Source organism: Trematomus bernacchii, unplaced genomic scaffold (assembly GCF_902827165.1).
Source record: "Trematomus bernacchii unplaced genomic scaffold, fTreBer1.1, whole genome shotgun sequence".
Lineage (NCBI taxonomy): Eukaryota > Metazoa > Chordata > Actinopteri > Perciformes > Nototheniidae > Trematomus > Trematomus bernacchii.
The window spans coordinates 3420000-3434017 of record NW_022987727.1 but is presented as its reverse complement, the minus strand read 5'-3'; the positions used below and the strand labels follow the sequence as shown (position 1 = coordinate 3434017).

The 14018-nt window shown below is 39.2% G+C and overlaps 1 protein-coding gene across 1 annotated transcript; it reads left to right on the top strand.

Moving 5' to 3' along the window:
- Window positions 1-1346: 1346 nt before the first annotated feature.
- Window positions 1347-12636, top strand: LOC117494044 (ATP-dependent 6-phosphofructokinase, muscle type-like). Its single transcript, XM_034144689.1, has 22 exons — window positions 1347-1504; window positions 2652-2725; window positions 3161-3238; window positions 3983-4172; window positions 5144-5309; window positions 5624-5668; window positions 6731-6839; window positions 6949-7044; window positions 7490-7582; window positions 7675-7800; window positions 7904-7968; window positions 8316-8379; window positions 8534-8680; window positions 9333-9403; window positions 9496-9583; window positions 9699-9851; window positions 9933-10097; window positions 10732-10793; window positions 11185-11296; window positions 11388-11487; window positions 12095-12200; window positions 12293-12636. Exons 1-22 carry the CDS (start codon window positions 1414-1416, stop codon window positions 12432-12434), a joined length of 2343 nt encoding a protein of 780 aa, XP_034000580.1. The 5' UTR covers window positions 1347-1413; the 3' UTR covers window positions 12435-12636.
- The last annotated feature ends 1382 nt before the right edge of the window (window positions 12637-14018 follow it).

The following is a 14018-nucleotide window of genomic DNA, read 5'->3' as shown; positions in this document are numbered from 1 at the left end:
TGCTGGAAATCCATACTTAATCACCTTCTATTAAGAAATTAACACATCTACAAGTTTAAACCAAGTTGTGTTATTTAATTAAGAGTTACATTAGCAATGTAGTACAAGATCTGACAAGGTTACAAAAGAAAGTATGTTATACAGGAAGAGACACAGGAATCAAATTCTACATTACAGGCCATTGAAGATTGGTGGCTAGACGAGTAACAATGCATACATGGTGATCACATTACCTTACATCCATATGGTAATTTCCCTGACAATGGTCAAGGCGACACCCTGTCTGTTGAAAGCTTGAGTTACAGTGACCTATTTATGCTTAAAGTAGACTTATGATACATTTCCACCATATTGTTAGCTTCAGTGCTGAATGATTTAACAATTTGTTCGATCCACAGAAAGTGAATTGTCAACAACTTTTGATAATCAAGAACTTAAGTAATTTGTGAAGGAAAAGTATCATATTTGTTTATTGAAGGTGCTCAAATATCACAATTTGCTGCTCTTCTCTCCCCTTAGTAAATTGAAAATGTTGGAATTTTGGACTGTTGAAGGAGAGACTGTTTTATACCTTTTTTATATTTGACCAGAAATGTGACTATTGAGATTCAATAATATCCTTGACAAGGGATTCCTGACCAACACAGCGGCATAAAAAAACTTTCATTCAAATGAATAAACAATAGACTAAATAAAAGTCACACATCCTGAAATGAATGAAACCAGATACATCGGGTTGACTTTCATTCACCAGGCTGCCTCTGGGGCAGATGTTAAAGCCTTTTTCTGGAAACAAGGTGCACATTTCAACACCATGCGACACGGTATCCTGTTCACAGAGAAGATGGTAATGACGGTATGTGAAACACACCCTGCTGCTGAATCAGCTCGATTCTGACAGGCAGTTTTTTTTTAGGTTATTAAATGTCAAATGTCATAAATGAAGTTCGGAGAAATTAATTTAAAAAAAAATGCCAATAAATGCATAAAGAAATGTATAAAAATATAATGCAGACATAAGTTTGGGGAAATAGTGAGGAGATTTTTGGGAGCGACAGTCCTACATACATTTCATATGTTGAAGTGTCAAAATAAGTTCAAAATCCTTTTCATGACTTTGTTGCTTTGTACACATTATTTGGAAAAAACTAATTTGAAACGCATTCAAAATGTGAGTGCTATGTGCCATTGTGTCCCACTGTCTGTAACTGTCCGCTGCAGGTGTTAGTGGGCCTGAAGTATATTTAGGAGAGCTGTAAGAGAGGAGGTAAGGGAGTCAGTGGGAGGGGGCTCGGGCAGCAGCAGTCTATAAAGCCTGTGCCTTTACTCGTGCCTCCCCTGAGGAGCAGAAGAGAGAACAGCTTTGTTCTTTCTCCTTTTCTTTTCCCTTTGTCGTGCCCATCCTCTGGCAACATGTCCAGTGTTCTCCATCCCACCCTGGACCCCACAAAGATGGGGCTCGGACGCTCCATCGCCGTGCTGACGTCAGGAGGAGACGCACAAGGTGAGCAAAGGATGAGTCATTTATTTTAAGATTGTTTTGAATAAACTGTTACAATACGAGTCAGAGGGTTTGAACTCTGGCTTCGCTGCTGAATCCCAACCAACCTTTTGATCTTGCCGCAGCCACTGATGTATCATGTTTAGTTCTTTGCATGGCATCCAAAGTAAATCCAGGAGCCAAATAACAGAAAGGGCAAGCAACATTTCTTCCAGGAAGTGTTACAGTTGAAGGCCAGCTGTCAGTCTCTCGGATTCAAAACACCTGCAGTGTATCCAGGAAAACTTCAAATGTCCTTACAAGTGATAGGTTTAGCAGCCCCTGCCTGAACTATAGGGATGTCCTTGACTAAAGAAATATCGGTGAGCCACCATTCCACCAATCCAATAATCAATTCAATCAAAAGATATGTTAAACTGAGTTTCTCAACAAGATATCATGCAAAAGTATCACTTTAAAACGTGTGTTTACCAGAGATGTGCTCATGAGTTTATTTGAAATACATCATTTGTTGCAGTATAAAAAGATGACAAATACATCAATTATTTGAGTAGATGTTTGACAAAGAGTAAGCAGGCCTATCTCAAAATTGATTTCTAAAGCTTATGCACTTTATCTGCTGCACATTTTATTTTGTGCTTTGCCTAAAAACTGACATTAAGCAGCTTCAGACAATTACTCCACTTAAAGTTGAAAGTTCTCAAAATCTAATTTTCCCGCTCTTCAAACCTGAGTCCAACCAATAATTATGTGCCCAACCGTTCCCTGATTTTACTTCTTCGGGGCTAAATTTAGTGGAGTTGACCTTTTTCTGGTATTAAGGAGAGAAACGCCCCCATCCACAGCTGCTGTCTGCTGAAACAAGAGCCGCAACATGCCATCCTGTCACAACACAAGCTCATGCAGTGGCCTTTAGTGTGCTGCCCATCCAGGGGAACGATGCTACACAAGACATAGAGTCTCATGAACTCACTCTGTCCTTTACATGTGACTATTTTTGTCTCATCTAGTGCCAATGTGCCAGTCACTTAAAGGTTAAGTCTCAAGCTGAAATCTGACAGGAAGTGTTAATAGAGCAGAGTCTGTCATTATGCTATACTATGAAATAATATGAGTGAATGAGACTCATTTCATGTCCTTTGTGTCTCAGGTATGAACGCTGCTGTGAGAGCCACAGTCAGAGTTGGTCTCTACACCGGAGCAAAGGTCTACTTTGTTCATGAGGTACGGGGAGCATACAGCACGCATGTTATAAATTGTAAATACAAATAATTAAAGGATTCTTAATTCTTAATTAATTTGTGCGTTATTTATGTTATGAAAAAAAGGTGTCACAGCATTATTTTAAAAGCAACATATTCTTTATATTTTGACCAATTCTCTATTGGAAATGTTTCTATTATATTAGAATCCAGTTAATTGCCAAGTATACAGGCTTAACCTTGAAAGGACATTGATTTTGTGTAATGATGCAAACCATGAGCAAGAGAGCATTTAATTAAAAACAAAGACAGAGTATTCAAAAGAAAATAAATATTATGAAGGAAAACTACAGTTAAAATATGAAAAAAGCATTAAAATATTAACCTTGGAGTTAAAATTAAGACCTTATCTTAGTATATACTGTGACTCTTGACTCTTGTGCTGTGTGTTTTGCAGGGCTACCAGGGCTTGGTGGATGGAGGAGACAACATTCACCTCGCCACATGGGAGAGTGTGTCCATGATGCTTCAGCTGGTGAGTGATCTGCACACAAGATTGTTGGTGGTGTTTTTAAAGCGTCAGTTCACCCCCCAAAAAGCTTCACTCACCTTTGCTGGTGTCAAACCATGCAGACATCATTACACCACTTTCCTTCAAATGATTTTATTATAGCAAAACAATCTGAAGTACTACAAATTAGGCATTTTTAATTATTGTTCTGATCTTTTAATATACGGATCTCCTAGAAAGTGAACCTAACCTGACCTGATATTTTAACCTTTAACACACCACTCACTCAGAGTCAAAAGCTTCCTCAACATTTAGGAAATGTTGAGTGATGATATCAAATGTTCTCATCCCTGCAACTGAAGGGTGATGGAAATGCGACACTATAAAGCTCAGGGTTACCATTTTCTTTCTGAATGATCATTGACTAAATAAAGAGGCCTGCAAGAGGATAGGAGAATGATATGCTCAGATGAATGAAGTGTTTGAAGTGAGCATTGGAGTGGGAACGGGTGCTGGTAAGCTTTCAAGGATGTCGCTTGTTCAGTGCCTGTGTTGTTAAGCATGATGCAGCCTTACTACGTAATGAGTCTAATTCCACAATTTCATAAAACCTCAGTGATGCTCATCCCACAGTAAAAATATATTGGATAACTGACATAACTGTGTCAGCAAACACTTCAACATAATTTAATTCTTCTTCCTCCAAACCCAGGAAATAAGTGTGTATCAGTAACTGTTTTAAAAACCCCTTATCCTCCTCCATGTCAGGGAGGAACTGTGATCGGCAGCGCCCGCAGCAAGGACTTCCGCACCAGAGAGGGTCGTACGAAGGCCGCTTGCAACCTGGTGAAGCTGGGCATCACCAACCTGTGTGTGATCGGGGGGGACGGCAGTCTGACCGGAGCCGACGCGTTCAGGAGCGAGTGGAGCGGGCTGCTGGGAGATCTCGTCACCGCTGGTAAACAAACATGGAGGCTGTGAGGAGTCCTGAGCAGGGTTCGAGTTATAAACTGAGCTCCATGGGGTCTTTAAAACTAACGCGCGTGCACGCACACGCACACTCAAACACACACACACACACACACACACACACACACACACACACACACACACGCGCGCACAGCAGCAGCCCTCTACTTGTTACAAACTTAAATATGAAAAGCTTCAACTACGCATACCACATAACACATCATCTCGGCTCGCGCAGCACGCTCACAGGCATAGATTGCACAATAATGTATTGCGCACCTTGGAGGTGCAGTGCATTGTTATTCAAGAGAATGCGTAGTTATTTTGGAAAACATGTTTTTCTTTTAGCCTATTTACCTCGTTAACGTAAATAATACTCATTACATTGACACATGCATTATTTGTGATTAAAATAATTGTTGTTGGTAATGTATTAGCGACCCCCACAGATGTATGATTTCACTGCGTCCGTGGGAGCTCAGACCCCTCCTTGTGGGAGCTCAGACCCCTCCTTGTGGGAGCTCAGCTCCCACATAACTCGAACCCTGGTCCTGAGTGACATCATCAACAGCCTCATCCCCTCAACTGTGCCAAAATCTTAGCATGTCCTCTCTGTCCATTATAATATCGTTAAAGATGAGGTGAAATAACTTATGGGTCTTCTCTTACAAACCCTTTATAAAGTATCCAACACCTTGGACTCAATATCACAACAGCTATTTGATGCATTAAGATTCAATTTTGTTTAGACATTTATGTGGTTTTCCAGCAGAGTATCACAGTTGTTTCGGGGGTTTTTTGGGTGGGGGAAATATTTGATATGTTGTCTTTGATAGGGAGGCAATTACATTTTAAACCAGAGATCATTCCTGTGTAAAGGAAAACAAAATGTTGACAGGCTTTTATATTCTTCTTTTTATTAACGTTACATCTCTGTTTGCCGTTTTTGTTTTTATGCAGGTTCGATTTCTGAAGCGGAAGCCAAGCAATCTTGCCATCTGAACATCGTGGGCATGGTGGGCTCCATCGACAACGACTTCTGTGGCACCGACATGACCATTGGCACTGACTCCGCCCTGCACCGCATCATCGAGGTGGTGGACGCCATCACCACGACCGCTCAGAGGTCAGACATCGCTGTCACCCCTCGTCCAGGCGTGATTGAGGAGATTCACTTCAATATACAACATACACATTTGAATGAAGGTCATAGCAGCAGTACAGTGCAGTAGACATGAAGTATATGAAGCATCACATTTCTAATGCAAAGCAATACAATTCAGCCAGAACTAAACAAATAACTGACACTTTCAATGTTTTGTGAAGTCTGATTCTGTATTGTTTACTTAAAATGTGTGTACTTTTTATGTCATTGTACAAATTATCCTTGCCAATGTTTACTTTTCTTATTTGTACAAAATGCTTTCTGTTCATCCACAGCCACCAGAGGACATTTATCCTGGAAGTGATGGGCAGACACTGTGGGTCAGTAACTTGTGTGTCTGTATTTATTAACATTCCAATCTAAAAATCAACGCCTACCATATTCACATTCATGATTATGCTAGAAGACGGATACTGCTTTTAACAGTCTGTAACAGCATCAATAGCAGGGCTGATGGACGGGAGTTAAAAAAACAACAATTCAACTTTAAACACATCTTAAAATATTTTAAGAATTGTTTCTATTAATGACAAAAAGGCCGGAATAAGGTCCTTAAAGGGCCAGATTTAACCTATGAGGCGCCAATTGAACAGACCTGGGATTAAGTAAATCCACCTAAGGAATCAAGATGTTCTCATCCAATAGAGAGGCGAAGTCCCGCCCATCTACTTCCGACCCATGGGACCTTATTTCGGAAACAGTATGTATTGAAGTCAATGGAGAGAGAAAGATTATCTTTCGATCCCGTTTGAATTGTGCCACGAATTACACATATGATGTTTGTCAATCTTAAAAAAATCATTTCCATGTCAAAAAAGTCACAGTTTGTCGTAAAACTGTTGAAATATAAGACTATGAAAAATATGCAACTAGAAAGACTACAAATCCCAGAATCCCGGTCCCGCATGCTGGCTCTTACGGAACTGACTAACTCCCCTTGTGTGTATGTACAGCTCTCAACATGCCCAGACTTGTAGTGATTTTCACCTCTTTTAATACTTTCCGCCTCATTCTGAAAGAAAGAAGTGAAATGTGTCAACGTGACGGCCGTCTTGGTGTGTGGTGCGAGACGGGAGATGTAGTTCATTGAGCGGTTACACACAAAAAAAAGTGTTACTTCACAGTTTTACGACATTTTTTTTTTTTTGACTTGTAAAATGATCTTTTAAATTGACAAACATCATATGTGTAATTCGTGGCACAATTCAAACGGGATCGAAAGATAATCTTTCTCTCTCCATTCACTTCAATACATAATTTTTCCGAAATAAGGTCCCATGGAGGTCCACCAGAAGGGGAGGGACTTCGCCATCCTATATTGATGGCTGAATATTGTAGAGATATTTCTGGCACATGGGTTAATCTTGTGGGTCTGTCTGCAGGTACCTGGCCCTGGTGTCGGCTCTGTCCTGCGGGGCCGACTGGGTCTTCATTCCAGAGATGCCCCCAGATGATGGCTGGGAGGACCATCTGTGCAGGAGGCTGGCAGACGTATGTGTGTCTTTATTTGCAGAAGATAATGCATTTCAGAGGAAACAATACAACATGTGTCAGTCAGAAAGCTCTTTCTTTTCCTCTGATTTTTTCTTTTTCTTTTTAGCAAAGGGCCAGAGGTTCTCGCCTGAATGTGATCATTGTGGCTGAGGGAGCGATGTCCAGAGATGGCCAACCGATTACATCTGACCAGATCAAGGAGGCAAGCCTTACTGCCGAATTAAAATGTTTTTACTATTTCAAAAATAGTACAACATTAAATGCATCACAAAATATACATCGAAACATTCCACCCTTAACCATGACATGCACAATTGGCCATGCTGTCAACATAAATACCCTTCATTATATTCAGTGGACGCAAATATTTAAGACAATCAAAGCACCGCAAAACAAGGAAGATCAAAGCAAATTCATATTGTTGTCAATGGATAGATTAAGAGTCACAAATCATGCTAATCCCCACACAGTTTTTCCTTTCCCTTCATACAAATATTTGCCACATTTTCTATTATATTCATCGAATCTTCATTTATAGGATGTCTTTTCGGATGCTGGGGCAAGCCCTTGTTTCTATTACCAGTGTGATAAATTATTATTCCAAGGAGCAAATCTAAAATGACATAATTACTTTTTTTTGTCTCCAGCTGGTGATTGACAGGCTCGGCTTTGATACCCGCACCACTGTTCTCGGACACGTGCAGAGAGGAGGAACCCCCTCCGCCTTCGACAGAATCCTGGTACATGTCTGAATGCAGCACTTTATATAAAGGACAGTGTTCAGCTCAAACACACACACCTGATGATCTGAATCTGTGTGTGTGTTGTCCAGGGCAGCAGGATGGGTGTGGAAGCGGTGATGGCGCTGCTGGAGGCCACTCCAGACACTCCTGCCTGTGTGGTCAGCCTGTCCGGGAACCAGGCAGTCAGACTGCCGCTCATGGAGTGTGTGCAAGTGGTACGTCAAAATATTTAGTTTTGATTTATAAGATGTGCGCTGACATTACAGTAAGGGATTTCTCCTGCTTCTCTCACACTCTCTGTTGTTCACTGTGCTACAGACCAAAGATGTTACTGCCGCCATGGCTGAGGGCAGATTTGAAGATGCCCTCAAGCTCAGAGGAAAGTAAGTGTGACATTGTTATGCACAATGCAAGGTTTAATTATTATGTATTCATCATTTAAGGACAAATGGCAAACTTCATGTTTTTATTTTAGGGTTATAATGATCAGATAGAAACATTTTTCATGGATTTACACTTTTCTTATAATTTAGTTGATTTGTTAATTCACTATAATCTGTAGAAATCTACAATATTGTTGGTGCCACTCTCCAGAATCTATAATAGCATAAACTTGTTTGGAGGATAAATTGAATTAATTTTTTTAAATGGGTCAAACGAAATATAGAAGTGAATAATAAAATAATTAAAAGAAAAACTACCAACACTCAAATCTATTTATGATGTGCAGGAGTTTTGAGAACAACTGGAAGACATACAAGCTGCTGGCTCACATCAACCCCCCCGATGTTAAGGTAAGGTCATATTCAAAGTCAAACCCCTTGCATTGTGATAAAAATAAGTCTTAATGGAAATAACATTTATGATTTTATTGTTTTAATCAACATATTTTCCTCCATTTTCTAACTCTTCTGTCTTCTCGTTCTTTGTCCCTCTCTCACTGACCAGAGCAACATCAATTTGGCCATCATGAACATCGGCGCTCCGTGCGCTGGGATGAACGCTGCGGTCCGCTCAGCTGTCAGGATGGGAATCATCCAGGGCCACACCATGCTGGCTGTGCATGACGGATTCGATGGTCTGGCTCACGGACAGGTAAGTGTTCACTTCTGTCTTTGCTACAGTTCGGTGAAGTCTGTTCACAGAGTTAGGTAAAACATGTGCTTCTAATATCTGTTTATTTATTTAATCATTGATCTAATTTACAAGTCAAGATTCTGAAAAATAGTAGATAAGATAACAGCAAAGATAGATTTAAACATGCTGTGAATAGAATGTGAAAAAATAACAACATGCCAAGTTATGAATAAATGCTTTCTGAAATATTCTTATTTATTATAAAACCATATTGTTTAAAACTGTTACACCTAAAATCAATTGAACCTCCAACCAAATGTATGAATTTCACCTTCTTATATTAGTATGTCAAGTGTCAATTTATTTGTAATCTTGAAACATAGTTTATTAGATTAAAAAAAATATATATATATATATAAACACACAAGGTGTTAATGGTAAACCTTTATAAACGACAAGAGACCTGTTCTCTCTGGTTAGGTTATACTAATAACATACATACATTTGAAAAAGGTATATGTAAGTTTAGTCTCAAAGAGTCCCTAAATAACACACCCACATGAAATATGCTGTAAACCAAACTGGGTGATTTGTATTTGTTTTTTTAAATAGTTATCCATCTTTCAATATTCGTTAGATAACAAACATTAAATTATAAATGCTGTTGCAGATTGAGCCTATCACATGGACTTCAGTGACAGGCTGGACTGGAAAAGGAGGCTCAATGTTGGGCACCAAGAGGTACAACACAAGTTGTTTCTCTTTTCCTCAGCTTTTGTCACAATTCACACTACAAAATGTTTCACACTTTAATCTGTCACTGTTTCCCAAAGATCTCTACCAGGCAAAATGTTGGAGGAAATCAGCCAAAATATTGCCAAGTTCAACATCCACGCTTTGGTGATCATCGGTGGATTTGAGGTAAAAGATGTCATCGCTTTTATTCCTTTTAAAACCAGTAGTCATGTAAGTGTTGAATGATCTCACTAAAAAAGCCATGAAAATTGTTCTTCCTCTTCTCCCCGCTGCGGTGCAGGCCTTTGTGGGAGGCCTGGAGCTGGTTCAGGCCAGAGAGAAGTACGAGGAGATGTGCATTCCCATGGTGGTTATCCCCGCCACCGTCTCCAACAACGTCCCCGGCTCTGACTTCAGCATCGGCGCTGACACCGCCCTCAACACCATCACCGCTGTCAGTGTCTCAAAAACAAACATACACACATACAGTACGCATACAAAAACCCAGCTTTTCTCTAATGTGTCTTTTCTGCAGACCTGTGACAGAATCAAGCAGTCAGCAGCAGGGACCAAGCGCCGCGTGTTCATCGTGGAGACAATGGGGGGGTACTGCGGCTACCTGGCCACTATGGCTGGTCTGGCTGCTGGGGCTGATGCCGCCTACATCTATGAGGACAAATTCAACATTAAAGACCTGGAGGTGAGCTGATACCACAACATGTTTATCAAGTTTTCAGTTTCAAGTGTCTCTCCACCTTAATCCTATATGGGGCCCTACAGACCATATCTCTGATATCTCACAGGTCCTTTATTCTATCTTTCAAACATTTCATGACTGTGTCTATCAATGTGTTCATAATGACGACATATCATGGTTTTGTGATTCTGTTTTGATTAGTGCTTATTTAAAATACTAATGTGATTGTGTACTGGTGGAGCGCAGTCAAAATCATATGATTGCAGCCTATATACAGTTTAAGTTGGTGGCTCATATTTACTATGGGTCTTAATTAAAGTCATATAAGGTTAGGTGCAGCGTTGTGTCAGTCATTTTTAAGGAGACAGTCACAGATGTAGTAGACCATTTTTTTTATGTGCTCGTTATACAACAGTTAAATTAACTGTAACTTTCCTTTAATATGTATTATCTTAAGATGATTAAACTCTGTTTATAACTAATGTTTTGAGAAGAAATAAGACATTTGAGATATACCATTTTTGAATTGTTTATGCTTGGAGTCTCCAGGATCCCAGGTATTCCTTGTATGCTAATTATGTTTGTAGGATGAGGGTTGACTAGGATTCTGTTTCTGATTGTGATCTGTGGACTATAGTTGAACGTGGAGCATCTTGTGGAGAAGATGAAGACAACAGTGAAGAGAGGTTTGATTCTCAGGTAGGATTTTAATCAGGTGTGGAGCAGATATGGATTGAGGTACAGTATAATGTTACATTTGTTCTTACAGGACACAACTCCTCAAGATGTATGTTGTAAAAATAGCACCTTTTCACTTCAAACAGTATGACACAGTATGTAAACAATAGAATAAATGATGGATGACTTCCATTTAGGTGCTCCAGTTTCAGGGTCCTGTTGTGGTGCATGCTGGCTCGCTTTCACGATTTACTGGAACACTTACATAGATTACAGCTATTGTTAATGTTATTAGTAACACCTAAGCTTTTACTGCTGCGTCTGTGTAGGCCTTATGCTCACTATAAGAATCAGTCACATCATATCGCTCCAGATAAAGTTCAATAATCCGTCTCTTTTCTTTCTACGATAGGAATGAGAACTCTAATGCCAATTACACTACTGACTTCATCTTCAACCTGTACTCAGAGGAGGGCAAAGGCATCTTTGACTGCCGTAAGAACGTCCTCGGACACATGCAGCAGGTCTGTTCACGCAGCAAAACCTCCTTTTCCATGTTATTGATGTATTACAATTGGATGGATGCTAAACCCATTTGTCCTTCATTGTCTACAGGGTGGCACTCCAACACCCTTCGACAGAAACTTTGGCACAAAGATGGGTGCCAAGACCGTTCTGTGGCTGACAGACAAACTCAAGGAGTGTTACAGACACGGTATGTGCAGATCAAAGGTTTCTGTTGCACATATTTAAAATATGAAATGTACTTGTACCCTCTTGAGCTTTTCCATTTTATTATTGTTGCTTTTATTTAAATGTTACTACATCTTAAAGGAAGATACTTTAGTTTTTTCTCTACTACATTAATCTGTACTTTGCAGATGAAAATCTTATATACAAAACATATGTTCAGCTGATGCAAACTACAGAAAATAAGTTTGTGAAATTGTAGAATTAAAATGCCACTTACACAATTAATGAGTAATTATGTAATCATATAACACACACACAGGGGGGCAATAATGAGTCATTTTGATAGCTACATTATCTTAGATAACCTTTATTAAATCAGGTAAATCCCATCAAAATTGGGATCTCATTTTAAATGAAAACCTGAGTTCATGTAGAAATGCATACAATATACAATCATATAAATCAAATATAAAATCATGATTTAGATTCTCGATACATGTCTCCTATTTCTTCTGTATAATTTTGATTGCAGGAATTTGGCTTGCAATGCAGTATTTTTACATTTAGGTATTGCTATTTTAAGTAAAGTAAAGTCTGAGTGCAATTGTTTAAATTCCTGTGTCCTTTAGGTCGCATCTTTGCCAACACACCAGACTCTGCCTGCGTGCTGGGAATGAGGAAGAGAGCGCTCACCTTCCAGCCTCTGACTGAACTGAAGGCAGACACAGATCTTGAGTCAGATGTTTTCCATATAACTTATTGCACTAATTATGACATATTTAATGGTGAATATATGGTGAGTAACATCCCTCCTCCTTCTGCTGCAGGCACCGCATCCCTAAAACACAGTGGTGGCTGAAGATCAGGCCCATCATGAAGATCCTGGCCAAGTACGACATCAAACTAGACACATCCGAACACACCGACATGGAGCATGTGATCTACAAAAGGGGCGATCTGGGGAAATAGTCTTCTCCCAAGACAGAGCCAGGCAAATGTTCTTGTCCCACTTCCTGTCTTATCCTTTCTCAGCATTGAAGTACAGGGCTTTGGCTCAATCTATGATACTTATGACTCTTTTCCTTAATTAATCCCCAAGTGTATCTACAGTTGTACTGTATCTCTCACAAGTCTCAAACCTTTAGTGATTCTGATACCAAGCAACCAATTAAAGTATATTTACAAAAATGGGATTGTTTGTCCTTTATTTTATATAATGTAGAATGTGAATTTCTCTGAGAAACAAACAATTAAAATAAGAATTGAATCAATAAAATACAGTATACCAGTATATGTACATTGAAAACATTGATAAGTTATTCACCAATTATGATTTGAGCAGGCTGTGTGTGTTTAACACATTGAGTTTCCGGTCTACAGGGGGACATTTCACATGTGGAGTTTAATTGAATCCAAATGTATCTGTATAGCACCGTCAGATGATGAGGATTCACAGGCAATGATTGAGGAAGAGGAAGAGGTTGACAACTCAGAGGAGGAGGAGGAAGAGCAGGAGACGTACAGAGTGCTTTACATAAAAATAAATCTAAGGTTTTTAGTAACAATTTATTTATGTTGACCCCTATGTTGGCATTTTTTTTTGCTACTTTATTTATTTATTTTGTAATCCCTTAATTGCAATCATATACATTCACCAATGTATGTGTTTAATTAGAAACACATTTTGTATACATATTTCTGTATTGTGGACTGACTATTTCAATGTATATATGTATATATATTTGTTTGTGTCTGTCTGTTTACTATAAATATACTTTTTATATTGAATATATATATACATACGTATTATGTAAGCCTGAGAGATGATAGCAAAAATAATTTACATGGAGAAATTGTATCTAATTAACATTTTATTGTCAGACAGCCCACACAGTGCTATTAGAAACAGGAGGGCAGTGTGGGGGTCCTGTGCCTCACCCCTCAGCAGTGCCCAGTAGGCGAACTGACTTCTCTCCAGTTACCAGTTCACACTTGTTTTATTTGGAGACTTGAACCGGTGACCTGAGCCAAAGGTCCATTATGCCACCCCACATTATTACAGTATATTAAACAAAAGGTTAAAATGATAAACAGTACAGTATGTTTCTGTATGTGAAATTATTTTATGTGTATTCATGTCTCTTTCTATTTGTACATTTTGCTGTTCTTTTATTTTTTATGTAAAACACCCTAAATGCGTGTTTTCTAAACTTATTGTGAATTGAACTCCAGACATGGACTTTCCCATTGTAGGCCTTAACATCCTTGGGGGATTAATGACTAACTTGTACAGTCTCACAGTTTTAAAGGCTTTTGTGTTTCATTTATTTTCTCCATTTATCCTCCAGAGACCCACCCATTCATTTTTGTCCTCTGTGGTGCACATTGGTTTTTGGTTCATTACTATGAGGTTATACATGCCACAGCATTAAGTCCAATTGTACTCCACAGAGGACATTCTGGGCTTTTCAAACATATGACATATGTGGGGGTGTGGCTTTGAAAATGTCATTGTATTTCAAAATGGCGTCCATCAACACAAGCACTATTTGT